We start from the raw sequence: 27,914 nt of genomic DNA on the forward strand, positions 1-27,914 counted from the left end.
GAGGGGCCGTGTGGAGACCGCGTCCGGGAGACAGAGGGCCCCGAACGTTCGCGCGTTCTGAAGCCACGGTCGCGGGCTGAGGTCGCGGACGCACTGTGGGGCCGGAGAGTCAAGGTCCCTGCCCGAGGCCGAGGCCCCTACGGCAGGGCGGCTCGCGCACGGGGTCGGCGAATCGGGGACCGGGATTCTAGGGCCCTGCCCCCTGGTGAGCAGGCTTGATGCCTGAGGACCAGCCTGGGCGCAGGCTCTGAAGTCCCCTTCTCCCTCACCCTGCAGGCCCTGGGGAGGGCTTTGGGCTTCTCGGAGCTTGAAGGCCTGAATTTTGACCAGAATTCCCGTCCTTCCCCAAGACTCCATTTGTCAGTAGCTTGAAAGTTCCAGCTCTTCCATTCATGACATACCAAACAGAAAATGGCTGGGAACTAGATTGCTACCTTCTGATGACTACTCCGGCTTGAAAATAGCACCTTGTAGCCATGAAGGTTCCAAGAGAACCCTGTTTCAAGGCGACCGGAAGGGAAGCATGGTCAGTTTTTGTAGGTGCCCAAACTGAGTGTTGATTACTAAACAACAAGAGAAAATTCTTGTAAAATTTAATTACGAAATAAATGGTATTTTAGCTTTTCTAGGGGCTCTGTTAAGTTGGTGACCACAATGAAAAATGGGAGCCAAGATGATCTGGTAACTGACACACTACCCAAGCGCAAGAGCTCCAAAGAATGGTTGGAACCACAGCCGCTTTCTTTTATGGAGGTATAGTTGTGTGGCTTTTGAGGGTCCTTGCTTAGAAGAGGTGCCTCCTACAAAGTTTTCTGTTGTTCTTTTCCATTTTACTCTATTGGATAGAGTCTATCCCCTTTGCTAACTTTGTACTTACTTACTTTGCTCTTCATGTAAAGTAGAATCATAAACCATTGATTTTAAATTTTTCCTATATAACAAAGCTGTTAAAAACCTACTTAAATGTCAACATGTTATACTTTTTGTAAACAATTTTATTAAAGTATAATTGGTATGTAATCGATATGCAGTTAATATATATTATATATTATATATTAATATATATAATTAATATAATATAATTTGATAAGTTTTGCTTATCAAATAAGCAAATAAGTGTATGCTCCTGAAACCAATATTACACTTATATTCAGTATTCCCAGTTTCTTCATCCGGTCCTTTTGCAGCACCCCTTCACATTTCCCTCATTTCCTGGAACCACTTCGCTATTATGGTTTTGTTTGTTTGTTTATTTATTTTCGAGACGGGTTATTCTGTGTAGCCTTGGTTGTCCTGCACTGGCTTTGTAAACCAGGCTGGCCTCCAACTCTTATCTCTGCCTCCCTGAGTGCTGAGATTACAAGTGTGTGTCACCCTGTCTGGTGGTTGTGTTTATTTAAAAACTTTTTTATGCAATGAAAACTTACATATTCTTTTTTGTTTTTATCTATCTATTTATTTATTTATCTATTTATCTATCACTTTATTGAGACAGAGTTTCTCTGTGTAGCCCTGGCTATCCTAGAACTTGCTTTGTAGACCATGTTGGTCTTAAACTCAGAGATCTGTTTGCCTGTGCCCTCCAGAGTGCTGAGATTAAAGGTGTGTGCTAACATGCCTGCCTCTTATGTATTTTTTAATTTGGCTTCTTTCACTTAAACTTATTTTTCAGTTCATCCATACTGGTTTTTGTTGTTCTTGGGTTTTTTTTGTTTTGTTTTGTTTTGTTTTTGTTATTTTGAGACAGGGTTTGTCTATGTAGCACTAGCTGTCTGGGAACTCACTTTGTAGACCAGGCTGGCCTTGAACTCACAGAGGTCCACTTGCCTCTTCCTCCAGAGTGCTGGGACTAAAGGCATGCACCACCACGCCCCGCTCATTCATGCTGTTGTATGTATCAGTATTCCAGTCCTTTTAAAAAACAACTGCTTTCAGTTCAATGGATATATCCCCATTTTCCATCTTGTTGATGGATATTTGGGTTGTTTTCAGTTTGGGGCTATTAAAAGCTCTTCTAAGCATTCACATTTATGCCATTGTATAGACATGTTTTTATTTTCCTTGGGTAACATTTAGTTGTGAAATCATCAGTCATATGGTGAATTAAGTAAATTTTATGAATCTTTCAAACTTTTTCAGAGTTGTTATTTTACATTCCCATTAGCAGTGCTAAGTTACAATAACAGTTACATTTTTTTCATGTTCTAGCCAATATTTTCTTTAGTCTTAAGTTTTATTATATAGTTCAAAGACTATTAATCAGACCTTGATTTGGTAGGCATTTTTTTCAAGTCTTTCTTGTTATTTATATCTTTGGTGAAGTTTGTTCAAAAATTTTGTTCTTTCTAAAATTAGGCTCTTTATTATTGAGATTTTACTATTGAGATATAATTTATAAACCATAACAGTCACTACTTTAAAGTATACAATTCAGTGTGTGTTTAGTCTATTCACAAGGCTATATAACTTTTACCACTCTCTTTTTGTGTGTTTTTAAAAATTTATTTATTTTATTAATTACAGTTTATTAACCTTGTATTCCAGCTGTAGCCCCCTTCTTCATCCCCTCCCCCACCCTCCCTCATCTCCCACACCCCTCCCCCAGTCCACTGATAGGGGAGGTCCTCCTCCCCTTCCATCTGACCTTAGCCTATCAGGTCTCATCAGGACTGGTTGCATTGTCTTCCTCTGTGGCCTGGTAAAGCTGCCCTCAGGGGGAGGTGATCAAAGAGCCAGCCACTGAGTTCATGTCAGAGGCAGTCCCTGTACACATTACTAGGGAATCCTTGTGTGTGTGTGTGTGTGTGTGTGTGTGTATGTGTGTGTTTGAGACAAGGTTTCTTTGAATATCCTTGGCTGTCCTAGACTCACTTTGTAGGCCAGGCTGACCTTGATCTCAGAGATCTGCCTGCCTCTGCCTTCCTGAGGTCTGAGATTCACTACCATCCTCTGCTTTCTACCACTCCCCTCTTAATTCCAGAGTATTTTCATGATTCTTAAGAGGCAGCTATATCCTTTGGAAGTCACTCCACTAGTTACTGGTAACGGTAATCTACTTTCTATTTCTGTGGATTTGCCTTTTCTAGACATTTATCTAAATGAGTTGCATATAATGTGTAGTCCTTTGTGACCTGGCTTCTTTCACTTGGAATAATGTTTTCAAGGTTAATCCATGTTGTACCATGTATTACTTCATGTTTTTTAAAAATTTTACATTATGCGTGTCTACCGGTGTTTACTAAGTCAGAAGAAAGTATTGGGTCCCCTGAGGCTGGAATTAGTGATGGTTGTGAGCTACCTGACTGGGAACTGGACTCCCTCTTGTCCTCAGGAAGAGTAGCAAGTACTCTTAACCACCAACCTGTTTCTTATTCCCTTCTTCATCCTTTTTATGATGAAATACTATCACAGTGCTTATATACCACATTTTATTTCATCAGTGGCTGAACATTGGAATTGTTTCTAGTGTTTTGTTGTGAACATTGTTCTTATGAGCATTTGTGTACAACTTTTAGTTTGAACATGTTTTCATTTCTCTTGTAACATAGGGTTGGGCTTGCTGGGTCAAATAACTCTATACCTAATTTTTTTAGGAAAACAGCAAAGAGATTCCTACAGCAAGTGTACCATTATATATTCTGAGCAATGTATGATGGCTTCAGTTTCTCCACTACTTAGAGTTCATTGAAATTCTTGTATCTGTGGGCTTACAGTTTCCAAAAATGTCCATTCTCTTTCAGGTATTATTTCCTTCCCTCTCTTGGCACCCTCCACTTCTGTCTCTCTGACAAGGTCTCTATGTTGTCCATGCTGTCCTCAAACTCTGGTCTTCCTGTCTCAGCCTTCTTGGGGCTAGATTTTCAGGCATGTGTCCCTAAGCCTGGATCTTAAGTGACTTATTTCTAATGCTGTACTTTCAAATTTACTGATTCTTGTGTATGTCATCTCCAATCTTATCAACTCACTGAAATTTGTTTCTTTTTAAAATTTAAGAATTAGATTTTAAAATTTAAGAATTAGATTTTTCTACTGATTCTTTTCTTGCTTCTGAAGTTCTTTTGCTAAGTCTGTCCATTCATTGTTAACATATTTTCAGCTATTCCAAAATATCCCCTCCCATTTTTCTTTTAGATAGGACCTCACTGTATTGTGTAGCCTGGCCTTCAACTCTTTGTCTTCCTGCTTCAGCCTCCTAAGTACCTGAAATAACTAGAATTAAGGCATATGTACCAATCCTATAATCTCAAAGTCTTTAGCTTTTGGTTATAAACATGGACCAACCCAGATTCTGCTGATTTTTTTTTTTTTTTTATATATGGCTCACATTTTTCTGTTCCTTTGTTTCTAGTAATATTAGATTCTATTTTAGACATTATGAATGATGTATTATAGAGGACCTGGCTTCTCTTATGTCATTATAAAGAACATTGAACTACCAGAAAGTTAACTTCGCTGAGTTCAGGCTCTACACTTTGCCCACCAGTTAGCAGCTCGTGAAACCACTTAAACTTTGGTTGGGCTGCATAGAACCCTGTCTACACACAGTTCAAGTACTTACTGGAGATTTGGCCAGTTCATTTGTGGAATCTGGCACCTTGTCTATGGCTTCCTTAGCGATGTCTCCTTTCTCATCTCTTAATGGTTGGGCTAAGGATGTGGTTCAGTGGTGGAGCACTTGCTTACATACAGAAGGCTGCCTTTGTTAGCTCTAGTTGAAACTAGTCGGGCATAATGCAATGGGACTGTGTGGCCACTTTTTCTGTGTGTGTGTGTATGTGTGTGTGTGTGTGTGTTTATATTTTTGTCTGGAGCTAGAATATTAATCTACCCATCTTAGTTGGGGATAGCAGTCTTGTCAGAATCAGCAAGTATCTGTGTAAAAGGAGGAAAGAAAATGAATTCTGAAGTCAAGGGTATTGGTTCACACCTGTGATACTTGTGCTCAGGAGATTGAAGTAGGAGGATCATAAGTCTGAGATTTCTTAGCAAGTTTTAGGCCATGATAGAATAGTCAGACCCTGCCCTACCCCTACCTCCAGACTATTAGACACACATTTGAGTTTGAATTGTGGTTCATTTGGGCATGGTGGTGAATATTTTTAATCCCAGTACTTAGGACACAGAGGCAGGAAGATCTCTGTGAATAGTGAGTACCAGAACAACCAGGGCTATATAGTGAGACCTTGTCTCAGAAACAAACAAAAAAATCCTACCAAACCCACAGAAAAAAATACATAAATTTATTAGGTGTTTGCAAGGTCTTGACTAATGATAAATGTGTGCATTTAAATTATATTTGTCCCTATAGCCTTTGAGAAAAAAAAAGTCTCAGTCTATCAAGTAACTGGCCAATTGTCTTGGAAAATTAGATAAAGGAACATAAGATGGACTTTGTGGCTTGGGACTGTAATCCCAACACTCAGGAGACTGAGACAACAAATGGACTGATAATTGGTTTGATGTCAGCCTGGGCTATATAATGAGTCCTGGACAGCCTGGGCTACATTATAAGATCCTTTATTAAAACAATATAAGAAGACTTTTTTTAAAAAAGAGATTTTTATTTATTTATTATGTATACAGTGTTTTGTTTGTTGCATGTATAGCTGCATGCCAGAAGAGGGCATCAGATTTCACCATAGATGGTTGTGAACCACCATGTGGTTGCTGGGAATTGAGCTCAGGACCTTTGGTAGAACAGCCAGTCCTCTTAACCTCTTAGCTATCTCTCCAGCCCCCATAAGAAGACTTTAAGAACAAGTTTTTTTGTATTTCAATATACCATTTTTAAAGTTTATAAAGATCCAGCTATCTATTTGATTATACTTTCATATATATATTTGTAAATTTGTGGATAAAAATTAATCCGTGATTCATTTTACCCACAATCTTTACATTTTGGTTTTATAAAAGCAATTTCAAAAACAAATCAATAGGTAAATTTATTGTAGAAGAGTAAGAAGGGGAACAAGAAATGGAATGGACCTTGTGTTGTTTTATGTTGGTGGCTTTTTCTAGGTATAGTTTTGCCTAAGGTGATGTTAAGCTGGCATAGTGATTATATTAGTTGTATAGCAAGATTAGTTTATCTTGTATGGTTAAAATACCTCGAATAGAGGCCTGTGTATATCCGTCTTAGTCCAGAAAGATAAAACATTTTATCAGCTATGGGAAAAGATGGTTCTAACTATGACATGACTCTGGGAAAGTTATTTAACTGTCCCAGGACTGAAAATATCTGTGAGATGAATTATTTCTTACCCTGGAATGAGGAGTAATGAAGAGCATAATGATCAAAATAGCATTTGAAAAAGTGCTTAGGGATACAAAAAAATTGGATTTCAGAGAACGCTTCAAGGATATGCCTGTCACATAAAAATATAATAAGCACAGATAATGCTAATGATTTTTTAAGATTTGAGTTTTAGACTAATTCTGTTCTTTTAGATTTTAGCTAAAGAAGATACTGATGCAGCTGTTCAATCAATATTATGTAGAGAAAATTATGTAATGAAGGTAAGAATTGGCTACAAAATGCATCTTGATTTTTTTCATTTTAAATGTAGTGTTTACCCAACAACTTTGAGTAAAACTCAAACTTTTAAATAATATAGAAAATAGAATTAAAAATACTCATTAACAATTGGTATTAAGTGGAAGGCATCTCTGAAGGTGTTTGACTAAGTGCTAGTCTTCTGCACTTGGGAGAACTTCCTTCAACCCCACACAGCCGGTACACTTGCACATGCACATCAGACATACACACACAGAAAATAATTTTTCTAGCAAGACTTCGCTTACATTGTATACTGTATTGCCATATTGCCTCACTTCCCACTGTGTGGTACATTTAATTTGTTTAAATAAAGATTGTATTTATTATTATTATATATGTGTATTTATGTATGATGTGGACACACGTGCCATGTGGAAGTCAGAGGACAACTTTGTGGAATTTGTTTTCTTCTTCACCTTTATATGGGTTTTGGGGATGAGGCTCAGGTTGCTAGGCTTGAGTGACAAGTGTCTTCACCTGCAGAGTTATCTCACTGGCCCCGTATATTTGCTTATCAGGAAGGGTAGGTACAGTGCCTGCATTGTTCATGTTTTCTTTTTTTTTTTGGCAGTGGGTGTCAAATGGTGGAAGCCAAATAAAGGGCTGAATGAATGAATGAATGAATGGGTTATTCTTAGGAATAATTTAGGCTTATGAAGTTTGAATCTTACAAAATTTTAGGAAGTAAAAGCTTCAGGATGATATGTTTGTCTTTCACTATTTACTAGGAACTAGATAAGTATTTATATCATCACGACTTCTTAAATGCAAGAAGAAAAGAGATGTTGTATAAAAAATGGGTTGAATGTGTGTCAGATCCTCTCCAGAAGAAAATTATAGAAAAAGTATGTTCACAAAAGAAGATTAAAAAGACGAGACGACAAGAATCGGATGATTTTTTGAGATATGTAAATAAGAAGGTAATAAGAGATCATTTTATGCTTCTTATGATGATTTCAAAATCAAGGTTATCTTTGTTCCCTTCCTGTTTAGTCATCCAAGCAGTCTGCCTCTTTTTTTTTTTCCTGTTTATATACAATCTGTACTCTGATATAGAAAATATATTCTTTAAAAAATTAAATTGTATTTATTTATGTGCCTTCATGTGTGTGTGTATGTGTATGTGTTTATGAGCTCTCAGGGAAGTTACAGTTCTCTTTCCACCATGTTCTGGGGATTGAACTGAACGTCAGTCTGGTGGTAAAGAGCCTTTACCCACTGAGCAGTCTTTTTTTTTTTTTTTTTTTTTTCCTTTTATTTAATCACTTTACAGCCTGACCGAAGCTCCTTTCCTCTCTCCTCCCAGTCCCACCCTCACACACCCCTTCCCCATTCCTTCCTTCCCTTCTCTGAGAAGGGGAGTCCCCTGTGGGTATGAACCCACCCAGACACATCAAGTCCAGCAGTAATAAGTGTATCCTCTTCCACTGAGGCTATCTTGGGGAAAGGAATCCAAAGGCAGGCAACAGAGTAAAAGACAGCCCTATTCCAATTGTTAGGGACCCACATAACGACCAAGCCGCACAACTGCTATATACGTGTAGAGGGTCTAGGTGCAGCCCATGCATGCTCGTTGGCTGGTGGTTCAGTCTCTGTAAGCTCCCATGGGCCCAAGTTAGTTCACTCTGTAGGTCTTCTTGTGGTGTCCTTGACCCCTCCTGCTCCCTCTATCTTTCCTCCCACTCTGCCACAGCACTCCCTGAACTCCACCTATTGTTGGCTGTGAGTCTCTGCATTTGTTTCTATCAGCTTCTGGATGAGGCCTCTCAGAAGACAGTTATGCTAGCCTCCTGTCTGCAAGCATAGCATCATTAATAGTGACGGGTTGGCCCTCTCTTGGGCCAGTCTTGGTTGCCCTTCTCAATGTCTGCTCCATCTTTATCACCCTTCTTATAGGCAGGACAATTTTTTTGGGTTGAAGGTTTTATAGGTGGTTTCGTGTCCCCTTCCCTCCACTGGAAGTCCCACCTGGCTACAGGAGGTGATGTCCATAGGCTCCATAATCCCCACTCCTAGGAGTAAGCTAGGAATATACCCATAGACTCCTGGGAGCCTCCCCCTCCCAAAGGTATGACCACCCCCACTGATTTCCATTCTCTCTCCCAGTCCTCCCTCCTCTCTCTCAATCTGACCCCCACCCCCATTTCTTTCCCATCCCCTTTCTCAGATGTCTATTTTATTTTTCCTTCTGAGTGATATTCAAGCATCCTCCCTTGGGCCTGCCTTTTTCCTTAGCTTCTTTGGTTCTGTGGATTGTAGCATGTTTATTCTGTACTTTGTGGCTAATATCTACTTACAAGTGAGTACATACCATGCATGTCTTTCTGGATCTGGCTTACCTTACTCAGGGTGATCTTTTCTAGTTCCATCCATTTTGTTTTTAATAGCTGAGTAGTATTCCATTGTGTAAATGTACTACATTTTATTTATCCATTCTTTAGTTGAGGGACATATAGGTTGTTTCCAATTTCTGACTATTACAAATAAGACTGTTATGAACATAGTTGAGCAAGTGTCCTTGAGGTGTGGCAGAGCATCTTTTGGGTATATGTCCAGGAGTGGTATAGCTGGGTCTTGAGGTAGAACTTTCCCCAATTTTCTGAGAAAACACCAGGTTGATTTTCAAAGTGATTGTACAAGTTTACATACTCACCAGCAATGTAGAAGTGCTCCCTTTCTTCACATCCTTGCCAGCATGTGCTGTCACTTGAGTTTTTGATCTTGGCCATTCTGATGGGTATAAGATAGAGTCTCAGAGTCATTTTGATTTTCATTTTCCTGATGACTAAGGATGTTGAACATTTCTTTAAGTGCTTCTCAGCCATTAGAGATTTCTCAGTTGAGAATTTTGTTTAGCTCAGTACCCCATTTTTTAATTGGGCTATTTGGTTTGTTGGTGTTTAATTTCTTCAGTTCATTATATATTTTGGATACTATCCCTCTGTCACATATAGGGTTGGTAAAGATCTTTTCCCATTTTTTTTTAGGCTGCTGTTTTGCTCTATTGTTGGTGTCCTTTGCTTTACAGAAGCTTTTCCGTTTCATGTTCCATTTATTAACTGTTGATCTTAGTGCCTGAACTCTTGGTGTTCTCTTCAGGAAGTTGTCTCCTGTACCAATGTGTTCAAGACTCTTCCCTACTTTCTTTTCTATCAGATTTAGTGTATCTGGTTTTATGTATCCGGTTTTATGTTGAGGTCTTTGATCTACTTGGACTTGAGTTTTGTGCAGGATAATAGATATGGATCTATTTGCATTCTTCTGCATGCAAACAGCCACTAAGGCCAGCACCATTGGTTGAAGATGCTTTCTTTTTTTCCATTGTATAGTTTTGGCTTCTTTGTCAAAAATCAAGTGTTTGTGGGTGTGTGGGTTTATTTCTGGGTCTTCGATTTGATTCCATTGATCAACTTGTCTGTTTTTATACCAATACCATATGGTTTTTTATTTCTTTGTAGTACAGCTTGAAATCAGGAATGGTGATACCTCCAGAGGTTCTTTTATTAGACAGGATTGTTCTAGCTACCCTGGGGTTTTTTTTTTTTTTTTAAATTCCATATATTTTGAGAATTGCTCTTTCAAGTTCTGTAAAGAATTGTATGGATAATTTGATGGGAATTACATTGTAGTAGAATAGCTGCTCTCTATTGGTGCAGTATTTTTATGACACTGAGATATCTTATGCATGAAGGGATGACATTGATGCATTGATGCTGTTTTGAAGCACAAGACTAGAATTGTATGGGTCTGGAACTGTATCAATTCCAGGTTTATCCTTTATAACTGAGGGGTACAGAGTGCAAACTATCTAACTTTTGAGTTCTGTCCTCAAAATTAATTCTGTACCTCTTTCTTATGTGTTTTATTTCCTTTTTAATAGGGAAATGCATTTATAAAGCATTATGATACAAAAGAATATGATCCATTTTATATGTACAAAGAAGACCCCAATTTTCTGAAGGTAGGTTTCTTAATGTGATGGTATATGTCTAGCTGTTCTGTGCAGCCTTAACATATACATTGCCTGACCTTTAGTGATTCATTAAAGTTTAGTGGCATTGTTAGAGTGGTTTTCTATCTTATATTTTAGAAAGAAATAAATAACCCAAAGGTTAATAAGTTAATCTCCAGAAAGCATGAAAATGCTGTGTAATAATTGAATAATAGGAAATATTTAAACATTTTAAAAACTTTAAAATTTGTTACAATAGAAATATATTTTTGTTTTGTTTTATTTGTTTCTTAGTTTGCATGTGTTTTGGGACAGGGTCTCTTTATGTAGTGTTGGCTGTCCTGGAACTCACTATGTAGACCAGGCTGACTTCAGAGATCTACTTGCCTCTGCCTCCGTAGTGTTTGATTAAAGACATGTACCACCACACCCAGTATGATACATTCTTATAATAAATGAAAAACCTGATTTAAAAAAAATTTAAAATACTAAAAATCTAATTACCCAAAACTAACTCATTAGTATTTTTTATAACTTTCTGTATGTATTTATTTTTTTAAACTAAGTTTGTGTTAAGCAAATGTTTGCTTTTCTTTCTTTGTATTAAGCATATGTTTTCCCACTAGCTTAGCCCTATGGTCTGTTAAGGAAATTAATCTCTATTGCTGCTGTGTAAGTTAATTTAAGATTAGACATTAAAGCACAGATACATTATTTGTCAAAGTTAACCTGTGAACAGCAGAGCATAAATGAGTCTAGTTATTTAGCACAACTTGCTCTGCTGTCCTTTTCCCACAGACTGAGTATTGCTCAAATGATTTTTTGATACTTACCTCTGTAGCTAGGCTTTATTTTCCCTTAGTGGTAATAGAAGTAGAATTAGTAAGTTCACAGTACCAAACTGTCTGTAGGATAGGGTGTATGCACTGATACCATCAACAGAGTACATTTTAAAAATATTTTGTTAATAGTGGATATTATAAAATAAAGAAATTTTCCAATAAAACTATCTTGGGTCATAAGACACTTTTAATCTGCTGACATTTTTACATTGTTCCACTTTCCTCTGAATTTGTGTTTGTGTGTATGTGTGTGTGCACATATATATATGCTCATGTACTATAGACCCTATTTGTATAGGTGAGAACTAGAGTTTAGAGTCTTAAACATACTGTATAGTAACATAGAGATAGAACTGTGATTTGAAACTGGATTTTTTGATATTCTATTAGTCCATTTCTGCTGCTTTAACAAAAAGCAAAAATTATTGCCCATGATTCTGAAAGCTAGTCTGGTAGCTTAAATGAGAATGGTCCCATAGACTCATATTTGAATATTTGGTCCTAATTTGGTGGAACTGTTTGAGAAGGATTAGAAAGTGTGGCGTTGTTGGAGGAGTTGTGTCAGTGGGGATGGACTTGAAGTTTCAGAAGATTTAGTGCTGTTCTCAATGTGCTCTCTGCTTTGTGGTTATGGATTAAGATGTGAGCTCTCAGCTGCTGCTCTAGCCACATACCTCTGTGCCCTTAATCTGCCATCATAAACTCTAACCCCCTGGAACTGTATGCCTAGTTAAATTTTTTCTTTTCTAAATTGCCTTGGTCATGGTGTTTTATCACACTAATAGAAAAATAACCAAGAAATCTAGGAAGTATAAGATGAGGAAGTCAACCACACTCAGTGTCTAGTGGGAACCTATTCTTAAAGGATGGCAATTTCTGTATGTCTTCACATGATATAAGGTATAAACAAAGCCTCTTTCAGGAGGCTCCAGCCATTTGATGTAATCACCTCCTAAGAGCCCTCTTCTTTATGACAGTGTACTGGTGATGAGTTATCAACAGATGAACTAAGTGAGGGACACAGACATTCAGACTATACTTTATACTGAATTCTATGTTTCCATATTTCCTTTTTAAAGGAATCTGAATACTTGGAATTTTAGCAGCTATTTTTAGATTGATCTCTGTGGACACATGGAATCCCCAAAGCCCTTTTAGGGGATCCATTAAGGTCAGTTGTTTCCATAATAGTGTGAAGTATTTGCCTTTCCTATTGTGATGAAATTTGCACTGATGGGTCAAAAGCCATGGGAGGAAAACTTCCCACTATAGGATAATATGTCCCAGCACCAGATTATGCTTACAGTAAGTAGTATGTTGTCATACACAGTAAAAATGAATGTAATTTCATTCATCCTTGAAAAAGCAGCTAAAATTTTGATACATGGAAACTACATTGTTGTATTTTTCTTATATATTTTGAAACAAATTTCATATATGGTCAGCTGAACTGTTGCTCTTGCATTTTAAAAAACAGACAAAAATTGGTGTTATAGTTTGTCATATGTTATCTGGAAATCCGTAGTGAAATAGCTAAATAGGGCTCATTAACATCTGCATTTTCTTGTATATTTATTACTTTCTGAAATTTGTATTATTATTATTGTGTGTATGTGTATACATGTCATGGTGTATGTGGAGTTAAGAGGACAACTTTGGGAGTGAGTTTTCTCCTTTTACCAGTGGATTCCAGAGATCAAACTCAGGCTATTGGGCTTGGGTGGCAAGTACTGTTACTTCTGAGCCATCTTGCTGGCTTCACTTATCACTTTTTAAAGAGAATACTTAAAATATACTTTCAGCAATTTTAAATAATAAAAAGCATTAATGTTAACTATAGTCACCGTATTGCACAGTAAATTTTTATTTTCAATGTGTTTTTTAAATTTTATATATTTTTGTGCACGTGAGTGCCCACAGAAGCCAGAAGAAGGTGTTAGCTCCTTGGAAGCTGGAGTTACAGGCTGTTAGGAGCTGCCTAACATGAGTGCTAGAGTCTGAACTCAGGACTTCTGGAAGGAAAATAGGTGCTTTGAACTGCTGCAAAGCCAACGCTCCATCCCACCCGTTTTTTGAGACAGGGTCTCACTCTATTGTCCTGGTTGGCTCCTGAAGCTCTCTGTAGACCATGTTAACCTGGGATTCACAGAGCTCAATCTGCTTCTGTCAGAAGTATCACATTTAGCACGATCTGAAAGAAAATTTAGGGTTACATTCAAATAACTAATTTATTAATGATGTTTACATATGGGTGTGGTTTTGCTTGCCTATAATTCTAACTCCTCTGGCTGACCAGGAGGATCCACAAATTGAAGTCTAGCCTGGGCAACTTAGAGATACCCTAAAATAAAAAAGAGAGACTAGGATGACTTAGTTGGTAAAATGTTTGCTGCTCAAACATTTGGACCTGAGTTCAGTTTCTAGCATTCTTATAAAAAGCTGGACATGATGATGTGTACTCCCAGAGGTCACTCCCAGAGACAGCTCTCTGAGGTTCACTGGTCAGCCAGTCCAGCTTAATCAGTGGGCTTCAGGTTCTAATGAGAGACCTGGGATCGGAAAGTAAGGTGGATGACTCCTGAGGAGTGACACCCAACATTGGCCTCTGGTTTCTACATGCATGTCATCTATACACCCACCTATATGTGATTTTTTTTTAAACTGCAAATTAAAAGGGATGGGTTTGTAATTCAGTGGTAGAACACTTAATCAGCATGTGTAAGGCCCTTTGTCCAATTCCCACCATTACAACTATGCCATTAAGGAATTTTATAATTTTTGAGAGGCATCTTACTAGAACTAATGTGAGTCTGCATGTTTCCAAATCATGGAGATATCTACAATTAATCCACACCAACATATATAAATCGTGTGTGTGTGTGTGTGTGTGTGTGTGTGTGTGTGTGTGTGTTTTATAGTAGATCCTGAAAAGAGTACCCGAAGCCTTCTAACCCACCTCCTGGTTGGGACAGATTCAAAGTCACACTAGTCATTCTTGTGGCCTTGTGATGCTGTGGCTCAAATGCTGGTCATCTTTGTGACTCCATGCCCTCAAGCCCAAGCCCTTGCTCAGGTTCTATCGAGACCTCAGATGAGAGAAACTGGGGGACACTCCCTGAGACTGGGCTTCTAATGTGTTCTTTATACATATGCTAGCTCCTTAAAGACCTTGCTTTGAGTCGCTGCAGTACAAAATACTGTTTTTATTCTCACTTCTGCCTTTCTAAATAGAGATATCCATTGTTACTCATCTTTCCTACTTTGACCTCCATTGTGTAGAAAATGGTTCATTTTGCTCTTAGTAATAGGGCTGCCAATGGTCCAGAGACAGGCTAGGTCAATCAGAATGAACCCATTTTCTCTCCTGGCATGGGAAGGACCTGAGTTTTAGAAGTGCAGAAAATCGATTCTTTCAAATCAGTATCTAATGTGTAGCTCTACTTAAGAATTGTTCAACTTAGAGATGGGTATGTGGGCACATTCACAAGAACATCCTGGGATACATCTCAAGAAATAAAGCAAATCAACAACAGCATCAAAATTGGGCTGGAGGGATGCCTACATGTTCAAGATCACTTGCTGCACATTCAGAGGATCCGAGTTTGATTCCCACACCAGGTGGTTTATAACTGGAGTTCCTGGGGATCCACTGCTTTCTCCTAGCTACCAAGGGACCACCTTCCCCCAACATGGTGTATTTACACAGACACACATATAAATAAAACATAAAAATAAATCTTAGAAAATTTCATTAAATCATATTCCTTCAGCATACAAAACTGTCTTAATATTTAATGAATAAAAGCACTTCTCTGTGATGAAATGAAGTATGGCTACCTAAATTGAAAACAAAACAGGCTAGCTTTCTTCTTTTTCACAAGACACCATTTTTACCTGATAGAATGGCTTACAAACTGTGGTCATTATATTTTGGTTGGTTGGCAGACATTTTTGGAAAATGGGTGAAGTGATAATGGCAGTAATACAAATATACATTTTAAAAAAGATTATCCACAGTGATCTGAAAAGGCTGTTAAAATGCTTCCTTCCAAATGTGTATGTTGTGTGCATTTTCATCTTGTTCAAGTACAGCAAATCAAAGCAGACTGTATGCAGAAATAGGCACAAAAATTAGTTGGTTTATTTTAAGCAACACATTAAAGAATGTTATAAAAATGTAAAACAGTAGTGCTTTTCTAACTAATTTTTTGTTTAGAAAATATAGTTTTTAGATAAAAGGTATTTCAAATATGATAGGATTATTGTTTTAAATTAATAAAAGAGATTTCTTAGTCAATTTCAAATATAAATGTGTATCTAATATCAGCATATCTAAATGATATGGATACAAGTTCTTTGGAGCTATTAATAAGTCTTTATTGTTTGTTTCTTACACATGGAAAAATATGTAATGCAGAACGTGGCATGGTGGCATACACTTGAATTCCAGGCCACCCTGGGCTACATGAGTCCCTGTTTCAGCCAAACCAAACATGTAAAATGCTACATGATTTTCTGTGTCCTCCTTACACAGGGGCCCTGGTAGTATTTTCTGTATTGTTCCAGTTTTAGTATATGTGTTGCCAAAGTAAGCACGAACTAAAAACTTAGTCTTTATTATATATCCCCAAAAGTAAACATTTAGTAGACATAGGGAAATGTGACATGGTTGTTGATTAAACTTTAGATGTTATTACTCTCTTTAGAATTTAAAAGTTTTTGTTTTCATTTGTCAAAAAGTCATAGACAAATAATGAAGATGATAGCACTGTTTTTGTCTTTTCACAGAAAGTTAATGTTTGCTCATCCTGTAAGTAGCACTCCATAACTTGTGTAAAAGCAAAATTACAGAGAGCAGTCTGCTCACTGTTCAGTTTGAATAGTCATGTTCTGTGTTACAGTTACCAAGAAAATAAGTCTAATCATGACTGGAAAGACATTTCACAGGAGCAGGAGCAGACTAGAATATGACTGTGACAGATTCCAAATGCTGTTGACTTGTGTTGAATTTTTATTTTAGTAATATTGGCTAGCAAAAGACAGTCCTTTAATGCTTTACAGATAATATGCATGTTAAATATCATGCTAAGTTTTATATACTTATTATGTTGCTGATTATGTTAGGATGAAGATGAACATACATATATATGTTTCCATTTATTAAAGAAAAGTGAATTTTTAAATTTAGGGATATATGATAATGACAGGAGAGTTTTTGAAGACTAAACCCAAACTTTGAAATAAGAGCTAACCTTGCTTTGGGCTGGGTAGATAGTTTAGTTAATAAATACCTTGCAGAAGCACAGGACCTAACTGCGGGTCCCTAACACCTTGTGAAAGACAGAAATCATATCATAAATCTGTAAGCCCTAGAACTCATTGACCAGCCAGTCTAGTCAAAACAGTGATCTTTGGGTTCAGGGAGAGGTAGAGGAAGGCAGCTGACATCAACCTCCGGGCTCTGCAGACCCGTACACACATAGGCATCTGCACACATCCACACATACACCCACATTAACATGAACATGTACATAACCCCTCCCCATACACAGCTAACCTTTCCTCCGGCTATATGACCTGTATGACCTCACAGGAGAAGTGTCAGAGTGCCCCCTTCTCTTTGTAATGTGTTAATAAATACACAAAGCAGGTATAGAGTTTATAGGTCCCATATTCTTAACTCTTCTGACATAAGAACACACATGGGTGCTTAGGATGAACTGCATGTTAATACTCAGACCTGCAGTCCAGTCCTCAAAGAATTCTTCTTTTGTAGGTTGTCATGCCACCATTTCGTGACCCTTTGAAAAAGGCACAATATGACAAGGATGATGAAAAAAGAACTCTTCTTCAGTGTGAAACTGGTACTTAATTCTTACATAGTTTCCTAGCCCACAAGCAATGGCAGTTGCGTTTGAGCATGCTGATTTAGGTTACTAATTTTCTTGCAGGTAAAATCTACACAATGAAAGAATTTAAAGAGATTGAGACGGTTCAGTTGAATTCCAGATTCCCGAGTATTTCTAATTTAAGGCAACGTATAACTCCAAATGAATGGCTTAGAGTGCCCTTGAAATATATAGAAAGTGAATTTTGTAAAAGGAGCAGGTAATACTTGATGTACTGGAAGGTGTGATCTTGTTAGACTTGGAAAATTCTTTCTTGAGACAGTGATATATTTCAGTGATGATTTTTAAAATGAAGTCTACTGTAATTCTTTGTTCCTCTGGATGTGATATTTTTCTTGGATAGTGTCAAGATTCTCCAGTTTTGGTTTTCATCAGGTACACTATTGAGGTATCTAAGCTTATTTTATTTTTTTCCTCTTAGAGTCCTCTAACATTTTCATTTTTTGTCATTTTACATCACTCATTAGTTTTGGGGGAAACTAGCCCACTATCATTTCAAACATTTCTTATGGACCATTCTATCTGCTTTTAATTTCTGAGATCCTGTATATGTGTAACCATGGGTAACATCTACAGTTCTGTCAGTCTTTGATATTGGTTGACTTTACCCATTTTTTCATGTTTTGGTTAGATGATTTCTACTGCACTTTCTACAAGTTTACTGAATCTCCTTGTTGTGTGTTGTCTACTGATGAACCCATCAAACAAACCATCTGTGATGTCACACTATTTAGCACTTCCATTTGATTTTTTAATGGTTTTTACCTTTTTTGAAATTCTTCATCTTTTAGTGCACAATGTCCATTTTTCAACCAGATTTTTCAAAAGCCATACTAGTTACTTTATATTTCCAATCAAATAGATCCAACATTAGGATTATTTCTAAATTTGGTTCAATCTGGTTCTGTTGATTCCTTTATATCTTGGCTAGGCATTTTATTTTACCTATTGTTGTATGCCTTATGATTTTATAATTTCAAAGATTTGTTTATTTTTATGTGTATGGGTATTTTACCTGTATGTCTGTTTAAATAGTACATGTGTCCCTGATGCCTGCAGAAATCAGAAGAGGGTATTGGATCCTCTGAGACTGGAGTTAAATGTGGGTGCTAGGCATTGACCCAGGTCTTCTGGAAGTACAGCCACTGTTCGTAGCTGCTCAACCATCTCTCCAGCCAAGTGTTGTTTGTTTGTTTGTTTTTTGAGACATGTTTCCACTATGCCATGGGCTGTCCTGGAATTCCCTATGTATGTCAGGTTGGCCTCAAACTCAACTCTAAAGATCTTCCTGCCTTTGCTTCTGAGTGCTGGGTTTAAAGGCCTGCACCACTACACCTGACTTTATTTTAGATTTTTAAAATTGAATATCAGACATTTGGAATGGAAAAATAGTAAAGATTCAGTATTTTTCTGTTGAAACTGACATGCCTCTTCTGCCACACATTAGCATTGGGAGATTTGATTTATTAGTCAGAAGCTGATCTAACTTTGGGTATTATTATAGTTGTTGCCTTTAGCACTCTACAAACCTTGAAAACAAAGACTTATTTTATTTATATTTGTCTGGATGAAAGTATGCCATGCGTATGCACGTCACAGAAGCCAGAAAAAGGTGTCAGATCCCGTAGGGCTGATGTTTCAGGCAGTTTTGAGCTGCCCATGTGGATGCTGGGAATTGAAGTTGGGTCCTCTGGAAGAGCAGCTAGTTCTCTGTATGGCTGATCCATCTCTCCAGACCCCTGAAGAGTTGTGTTTTTTTTTGTTTTTTTTTTTTTTTTCAGAAAGATGTTTTTGTTTTACTTTATGTGTACATGTGTGAACCTGAGTGTGGGTGTGTGAACATACATGCAGGTTCCTGAAGAGTGCAGAAGAGAGTATGGGCATCCTAGTGCTGGAGTTATGAGGTGATTATGAGCTGTCAGAGTGGTGCTGGGAACCAAATTCAAAGTCCTTCAGAAAAGCAGATTTAGCAATTTAGCCATTTCTCCAGCCCTGAGATTTTGGTTTTTTGTTTTCTCCTCCTCCTCCAACTCCTCCTCCTCCTCCACCTCCTCCTCCTCCTCCTCCCTCCTCCTCCTTCTTCTTTTAAAGTAGGAATGTTGTGTGGGGGCCTCAGGATGATGGTGAAAGAATAAAATAAAAAGATTGATGTGATAAAAGAAAAGATTTATATAGTTTCACAACTTGGGAGGGCCAGAAAGAAAGTCAGAGAAAATTCAAAGTTGCACCATGTATAGTGAATGCACGGCCTCATGCTTGTTGGGCAAGCGCTCTAATGCTGAACCAGGTTTCCAGCCCAGTGTTCTAAGAGATATTATCATATGTGTTGATTACCTAAGGCTGCCATACTTGTGGCAGTCCTCCTGCCTCTGCCTCCAAAGGGCTGGGAACACAGGCCTGCTCTAGCACATCTGGCTTTATGACATTTTTATATTAGAGTATACCCTCCCGGTATATAGAGGAAGAATTTCAACTTTGCCTACCTAATCTTGGTTCTCAGACAATAGCACATCAGTCTCCATCATTAAGAAGGTACAGCAGTGTCAAGTAATGGTATTTTGGACCATATTTTTGGCAGTTTGTTTCTAACAATAATTAGTGCTTAAATGCAGATGAGCATTGTTTTGTAAATCCTGACACATGTTCTCTTGATAAAGGTTGAAAGTGAAGATGAATTTTAATGCTAGTAGTTTTGATTTGAACCCGTTGAAAAGTGTACCTCATATTCTGGAAAAGCAGAGGAAAAAAAAGACAGTCAGTTACAAGTAAGCCTGCTATTTTTTATTTTAATTTTAATTTTTTGTATTAATTGCAATTTATTCATTTTGTATCCCAGCTGAGCCCCCTCCCTCATTTTCTCCCAATCCCATCCTTCCTCCCTCATCTCCTCCATGCTCTTCTCCAAGTCCACTATTTTTAAAAATTGCTCTCCTTTCATTTAAGATGCTTAGCTGTGTTGCCTTCCCCTACCATTCTTTCAGATCGCTTGAGTAAGTGACAAGGCCACACCACCATTCAGGGTAACTTTTCTTCAGTTTTTATGGTTTAAAGGAATAAATAGCACAAAGGCAGAAAGTACAAAAATGGGGCTGTGGGAAATGCCAACTTGTACAAAAGTTATGAGAGTTTTAGTTTGAGTTTTAGTGTGGTAGGTAGTAGTAAAAAAGTACTGTACCAAAGGTGAGAAGGTACAGCAGAGGAGTAGTTCAGAGGACTATGCACACAATGTGGAAAATCAGTTATCTATGTATTGAGTTAAAAATGAGAGATTTCATACATAGAAAGAACTGAATGTGGTAGTATACACTTGTATTCCCAGTACTTGGGAAGCTGAAACAGGAAGATCTCGGGTACAGCCTGGGCTACATAGCAAGATCATGTGTAAGAATCTTGGGGATAGAGATTTCTCTACATAACTGTAGAGAAAAGTAACTTACTATACTCTGATTATAAATAGTATGATCCCTCATCACTGTTAGGGAGACTATAAAATAGTGCAGAAACTTGGGAAACAGTTTGTCCGTTTCCCAAAATGGTAAACACTAAGTTACCAAGTGACCTAGAAGTTCTACTGATTTTATTTGGGTAGTGTGTGTGTGTGTGTGTGTGTGTGTGTGTGTGTGTGTGCGTGAGAGAGAGAGAGAGAGAGAGAGAGAGAGAGAGAGAGAGAGAGAGAGGAGAGTTTTCTCACTGTAGCCTTGGCTAACCTGGGACTCACTCTATATCTACCTGCCTCTGCCCCTTGAGTACTGGGATTAAAGGCGTACACCACTATCCCCAGCCTACTGCTAGGTATAAGTGAAAACATAGACTCATCTGCAGGCTATTGTAAGTGTATTCATAGCAGCATTATTCACATAAACTGGAAACTCAAATGTTTATCAGCTAATGATAGATAAACCCAGTGTTGTGTACTTATATGATACATTATTTGGCCATTAAAAAGAAGTACTGTGTACACCATGGATGAACTTCAAAACCATCACACTCAGTAGAAGCTAGTCATCAAAGCCCACATATTATGTGATTATTTCATATGAATGTTGAGAAAAGGAAAAACTCTTATAGGGACAAAGCTTACCTAGGGCTGGGAGTGAGAATGGGATAGAAATGTTCTACAGTTAGACAGTGTTAATGATTGCACAAATCCAAGTATCCTAAATGCATCACTTTAATTGCTGATCAGAATTAAAGTTAAAAACCAGCAAGGTAGAACAGAAGAGAGCTCCTTTTTATAGGATGCTGGCCTGTAATTCTGTTCCTAAAGGTGCTGAACTTAGCTGCAGCAGCTTTCTTTTACTTTTCCTTAATAAGCTCAGAAAGTGGTTAATTAAATACACTGTGGCAGGAGCTGGTGGGCTATTGGAGATGCTTGATGTTGACATGAGTAATTGTCTCATAGGCATTGGAGCGATTTAAAGTAAAAACAGATTGAACTGTGTGCAGTGGTATGCACCTGTGTTCCAACTGCATTGGAGGCTGAATCCTGGAGTTTGAGACCAGCCTCCTTATCTCAGAAAACAAAACAAAACAAAACAAAACAAAAAAACCCATTGTGTAGAAACAGATAAAGCTGGCCATTGTGGCCTTATCAGCGTTTTGGTTGTGCAGCTTAATAATCTGATATTTTGTTCATTGAATAGGGGCTGGAAATGAGGAATTAAAAAAATGTTGAAACTAGGCCCTGTTTACTTGTGTATTAGGGTTGAAAGATGCCAATTCCTCCATAATCCCTAAGTGCCACACTTCCTAACAGAGTAAATATGTTTGAGTAAGATTTTAGCTAGCTAGCATCTTAAAAATAATATTCCAGGCCAGGCAGTGTGGGTGCCGTCCTTTAATTCCAGCACTCAGGAGGCAGAAGCAGGAGGCTCTCTGAGTTCTGAGTTTGAGGTCAGCCTGGTGTATAGAATGAGTTCCAGGACAGCCAGGGCTACCCAGAGCAATCCTGTCTCAAAAACCAACCAAACAAAAATTAATAATATTCCATTTAAATTACATTTACTTATGCATTTATTGAGAGATACGAAGGGAGGGAGATCAAGAAGAAGGAATGGAAGGAGAAGGAGATGAGGGAGGGAGGGAAGAATGAGAATGAGCATGCCAGTGTGTACCATAGCACACAGGTAGAAGTCAAAGGAAACTGCCTAATTTAGTTTTCTCTTTCCACCATGTATGTCCCATGGTCAAACTCAAGCCATTAGAGTTGTCAGCAAGTGTTCTTACCTACCGAGCTATCTCCGTGACCCAGAAATCAACATCTTAATTGTAATTCCTATCAATGAGACAAAAATTGGTGTTGTGCTCATTTTTACGCTCTATTTTATTTGGGGTTCCTTAAAGCTCCTCCTTTTCAGCCTCCCAACCCTAGGTAGGAGAGAGGAGGTTAGTGGGGCAACCTCTCCTACCTCGTTAGTAAAGGAGGTGCAGACCCCTTTACTTCTCCCTGCTGTTTAGGGTCAGTGGGTTCTTTTAGGGCTGTACCAATTCTTCAACAGCAGAAGCAGCCAGCAGTCTCCTCCAAGCTGTCGCATAAAAACCATTCTCTGTCTGTCTGTAAGACACCACACTGTCCTCTCTGGTCTCCTCAAGTTGCCACTTGCCACGCACCACACTTTCTTTGTCTGGGCCCTCATATTTATATCCCACAGAGTTCTAGACCACACCCCTCTCCATGCTGCACGAGGCAGGCCATTACTAGCTGGCAAACACCACGCCCCACAGGAGGCAATTATCAGCTGTGGACAAACTAAAGCCCAAACGAAAACCCCACACTTAGGATTAAAACAAAAACATTTATATGATGTAACTGAGTTTTTAAAGAAACCAAAACTTTCATTACAAAGGGTGGATTTGTTTTCATAAACCTCAGTGTGACCCAGATTAAGAATATTGCTTGTCTTGGTTTAATGTCACATTCTCCTCACACCTGCTCCTTTTTCAGGGTTCACTTTCAGACAGTTTGTGTTTTCCACTGCTCTGGTTTTCAGATATTGGGGATTTGTTTGTTTGCTTTGTTTGGTTTTATTTTTTATTTTTATTTTTTTGGGGGGGGGTGATCATCACTGTTGTTTTTTGAGAAAACTTCAAGTCGGGTGGATGGGGGAGGATCAGAAAGGACTTAGGTGAGGGGAAATATGATCAAAATAAATTTTAAAATGGTTCTCAATAAAAATATAATATAATAAAAATTTAAAAATAAAAAAAAGAATATTGCTTTTTTGAGTGCTTAGGGACTTCTGTTTTACATTAGAGGCTTATGTCTGCCACCTCCCCCTAGAAAAGGAGTAAGACTAGCTTCTATGAGTTACAGAAGTAACCCATTGATGGCAACAGGCATGGATAAGGTAGGTATTGTGTAAATTTGTGGGAGATATAAAATTAACATTTGCCCCAAACTGGACTGTTGTCAACAAACCCCAAAATGACTTATTCTAGTTCATGTTAATGAGTAAAATGGATTTATTAGAGGTTACTTATGGAGCAGTAAGTATGGACAGCTCCATTCTGCCCTCTCTCCATCCAGTCACTAACTCCCTTTACCAGCCCATGTTCTGTGTATGACTTTTAAGTATAAAGTAGAACTTATGTAACACTGGGTTTAGAATACAGGCCAGTATGAAAGCAGCATAAGAGGCTTGGACAGTAGGAGGCACAGATTCTGGGAAGATGCAGTCATGTGTGTTCCATCCTCCTTCTTAGGGACTGTGTTCTTGGCAGATACTGTACAGACATGGGGGATGGCTTGTTTAGTGCTGTCAGACCTGAAGAACAGCTAAACAGCAGCTTGCTGCAGACAGGGTCACTCTGGCCAGGTTTTGGAGGACCAGTGTCACTACAGCAGGCATATTTTACATCAAGTTAGACCTCCTCAGGGACAGCAAATGTACAACTCTGAAGGGGCTTGTTCAGGACAAAGGACCATCATTTAGCTGTTTAATTACGTAGCACAGAGGTTTCAGACAAAAATAATGCTAGAGAAAGCTGACTTTTTTGTTTTCTTTTCATAAAATGTAAATTCATACAGACTTCATAAACTTCTTTTTTTTTTTTTTTTTTTTTTTTTTAAAAAAAGTTTTTTTTTTAAACCTTTTTTATTTTTTTTTTTTTTTTTTTTTTTTTTTTTTGGAGACAAGGTTTCTCTGTGTAGCCTTGGCTGTCCTGAACTCACTTTGTAGATCAGGCTGGCCTCAAACTCACAGAGGTCCTCCTGCCTCTGCCTCTGCCTCTGTGAGTGCTGGGATTACAGGTGTGTGCCACCATGTCTGGCTATAAACTTTGGTTTTTAAATAAAAATACTAAGTTCTTTTACTGAGTTAAATGTTAAAAGGATGTCTCCTGGTTCTTCGCTACAGAGAAAAAGGACTCTCCTCTCTGGACATTGAAGCGCTGTGCCTCCAGGAGGGAAAGAACCCAAGCTCCAAAGGGATCAACTGTGAAGGTCACCATTCTGCAAACCTAGGCCAGGAGGTAGAATGAGATGGGGATCAGTTGAGAACTGATCAGGACTACAATCCTGTCTTGTGATATCCAGGGCAGCATTGCTGACATCCCAGTCTAAGCTTCTTGACATGGCAGGCTTCTTAGAAGAGAGGCGACAGTGGAGCACCTCTTCAGTGGGTGAGAGAGTAGAAGAAACTGAGACAGGTGTCCTTATTCAGAGCCAGTGGAGTGTCCTTGCAGTTTGGTGGTGCCATAATGGACATGCCCAATAGTGGGTTTCAAACTGTCTAGGATTTCCTTGGCTCTTGATTGACATCCAATCTTTATACCATCTCTATCCTCTTTCTCCCATTTACCTATAGCCAAGCCAAGCCCCTCAAACGGTTTCTTATAATTCAATTAAGAGTTAGTTTCCAAAAGGACCAATACTAAAAGTAGTAAACTTTAAGAAGGAAAGTAACAGCTTCCAAATGTCAAGTGTTTATAGAGACTTCTCATCCCAAGGTAACTATGGTATTGTGGTGGTCATTGGAGAGACCTTGTCTGACACCCAATCCCACATATTTAGGTATGGAGGGTACTTTCACACTTCAGTTTTCCTTCCCATTTCTGCGTTCTATGGAGACAGTCTCTGTGTGTGTCTCTCTCTCTCTGTCTCTCTCTCTCTTTTTCTGTCTCTCTTGGTTTTTCAGGACAGGGTTTCTCTGTGTAGCCTTGGCTGTTCTAGACTCACTTTGTAGACTAGGCTGGCCTCAAACTCCCAGAGATCCGCCTGCCCCTGTCTCCCGAGTGCTGGGATTACAGGTGTGTGCCATTGCACCCACCTGGAGACAGTCTCTTTTAGGAGTGGCTTGACCCCTAAAAAATGTTTTTTTATCTACTCATAAATGCTTATTAAACTGTCAGCACTGTGTTTTGCCTTCCTTTCCTGCCATGTTTTAGTATTTTTTTCCATATTGTTGCTTACTTTGTTCCCCTACATTTTAATAAATTTTTTTCTGAGTCAGGCAGTATATAAGAGACTGGAGCCATAGTAGTGAACAAAACAGGTAAATCTCTGCTCTTGTAGAGCTTACATTTTGATGGTAAAGATAGAAAACAATCAAAATAAATGCCTAACAGGTAAGTTAATGAGGCAAAGAGAAGAAACCAGATAAGGGGCATCAAAGAAGGGGATGGATGAGGGCACTGTTTTAAATGCAGAAATCAGGAAAGGCTTCTTGGAAGAGATGACATTGGACAAGGCCTTAGAAACTGAGGGTGGGCCAGGAAGAGTTTTAGGAGAAGAACATCCAGGAAGAAAGGTGGGTACACATAGCAGATTGAGGTACAATAAGGTTGACAAGAGGGACCTGAAGAGGAGGTAGATGCCCACTCATATAGAAGCCATTCGAAAGCTTTGAGTAGGGAAACATATATAAATAACTTTTGGGGGTAGTTTTTATTTTGTTCTCCCCACCCCTCACTTTCTTTAAAATTGGTTGTTGTCTAATTTCTTAGAGACAGGGTATGATAGCTTCATGTGGCCTATGCTGGTCTTGAACTCTTTATGTGGCCAAGGAATTCTTCATCTTTCTGCCTCCACCTTCCAAGTGCAAGGATTGCAGGTGTACACCACTATACCTGGCAAAATAATGTTATAAAATGAAGAATATGGCTGCTTTCTAGACAGTTCTATGCAAGCCAGAACAGAAGCTGGGAATATAGCTGTCAGGCCAGGCCAGTGGGGCAGAAACATAATGACCTGAGGCCTAGAGTGGCAGTGTGGTCATAGGGACCTGAGGAGTTTGCAAGCTAACAAAGGGTATTGACATGAGAAATGAGTGAAAGCAAGGAACCAAAGACGTTCTTGAGATTTTTGTCCTGAGGGGTCCGGATGGATGACTCATGACTATAGAAATTTGAGTAGAACTCAGGGTGAGCTTAGGGAAGAAGTGCAAAAATAAAGATAATGCTTTCTGGGGCTGAATTAAAGATAACCGTTTACTATCACAACACACATTTATAGGGTATGATTTTTAAGCAATGTAGGTTTTTTTCTCTAGCTGTTCATTTAAACATGTTGTGGGGCTTGGGATGTAGTATACTTTAAAGCACTTACCTGGCATGTGCAAAGTTCAGTCTCCTGCATCTCAAAAAAAGAAACATGAACAAGTAAGCAAAACACACGCTCTATTAAAGACAGTTCTCCAGTGCTCAGTATTCTCAAATGCTAAGTGCTTCTGATGGTGAAGGGTCTCACTTCAGTAGTTAACATGTCCAGGTAGTATAATGGTCAACAAGTCAGTGTCATTGGGTACTGCAGTTCTTGAGGTGACATCTCTCTTTCCTCATTTTCTTCATTCGTTTTTGATCTCAGTGTCTTAACACTGTGATTCTTCATCTTTTTAGAGTTTTGGTAGGAGGAAGGAAATCTGTGTAGTAGGGCAGGAAGCCCCTTAACCTGCTGTGGCACATGTTAAAAGCAGGCTCTTTTTTCCTCTCATCTGCACTAAGAGAAAACTCTTAGAGCTGGGAGATCTCACCATGACTTCCTTCCAGATAATTTCTTAATGTCGCTGCCTCTAAGCCTCTACTGGAACTCCCATTGCTTTCATCTAGATCAGGCTTCTCCAGAAATGTAACTTAGATTCATTTTCTAATCATCTGATATGTTGACACAGGTGATGCTAGGGACTGTTGAACCTTTAGGTTGAGGTGTGTGTGTGTGTGTGTGTGTGTGTGTGTGTGTGTGTGTGTGTTTTATATTTTTCTGAGACAGGGAAAGGTCTCATGTAACTTGGGCTGGTTTCAAAGTCACTGTCTAGCCAAGGATGAATGTGAATTTCGGATCTTTTTGTTCCCAATTCCTGAATGCTTGCCACGTGCTCAGCTTATGCAGTGGTGGGGAGCAGACTCCAGGCCTTTTTGTTAAGCCACTTCAAGCCTGGAAGAGGGAGTTTGGGACTCCTCCATTTACTTCACATTTTTCAAGGAAAAAAATCCTTTTCTTTCATTAACTCTCTTATTTTTTTTAAACTAGTATGGATGTGTTTATTGTTTGGCTGGTTGGTTTTTGAGACAGGGTTTTACTGTGATGCTTTTCCCAGCCTGAAACTTGATGTACAGACCAAGCTGGCCTCAGATTCAAAGATTGCCTCTAGAATGGTAGGATTAAAGGAAGATCACACACACACACACACACACACACACACACACACACACACACACAC

General features: G+C 38.6%; 1 protein-coding gene and 1 non-coding gene across 2 annotated transcripts; one reads left to right on the top strand and one right to left on the bottom strand.

Annotated features, from left to right (window-relative positions):
* Nucleotides 1-453: 453 nt before the first annotated feature.
* Nucleotides 454-24,738, top strand: Fam228b (family with sequence similarity 228 member B). Its single transcript, XM_055626108.1, has 9 exons — nucleotides 454-526; nucleotides 621-753; nucleotides 6,448-6,516; nucleotides 7,285-7,476; nucleotides 10,437-10,517; nucleotides 17,127-17,214; nucleotides 17,302-17,458; nucleotides 19,917-20,024; nucleotides 24,615-24,738. Exons 1-9 carry the CDS (start codon nucleotides 477-479, stop codon nucleotides 24,736-24,738), a joined length of 1,002 nt encoding a protein of 333 aa, XP_055482083.1. The 5' UTR covers nucleotides 454-476.
* LOC129691607 (U6 spliceosomal RNA) lies at nucleotides 15,840-15,946 on the bottom strand. Its single transcript, XR_008722510.1, has one exon. It is a non-coding gene; the product is annotated as a U6 spliceosomal RNA (small nuclear RNA).
* Nucleotides 24,739-27,914: the final 3,176 nt, after the last annotated feature.

The sequence above is a fragment of the Psammomys obesus genome, unplaced genomic scaffold (assembly GCF_907164565.1).
Source record: "Psammomys obesus unplaced genomic scaffold, mPsaObe1.curated_primary_1811, whole genome shotgun sequence".
Taxonomy (NCBI): Eukaryota; Metazoa; Chordata; class Mammalia; order Rodentia; family Muridae; genus Psammomys; species Psammomys obesus.

Bases quoted from the DNA above. Each gene is read 5' to 3' on its own strand.
- Fam228b (XM_055626108.1), top strand. From the start codon at position 477: ATGAAGGTTCCAAGAGAACCCTGTTTCAAGGCGACCGGAAGGGAAGCA. The intron at 7,477-10,436 runs GTAATAAGAGAT...CCTTTTTAATAG, and splicing joins TGAGATATGTAAATAAGAAG to GGAAATGCATTTATAAAGCA. The intron at 10,518-17,126 runs GTAGGTTTCTTA...CTTCTTTTGTAG, and splicing joins AAGACCCCAATTTTCTGAAG to GTTGTCATGCCACCATTTCG.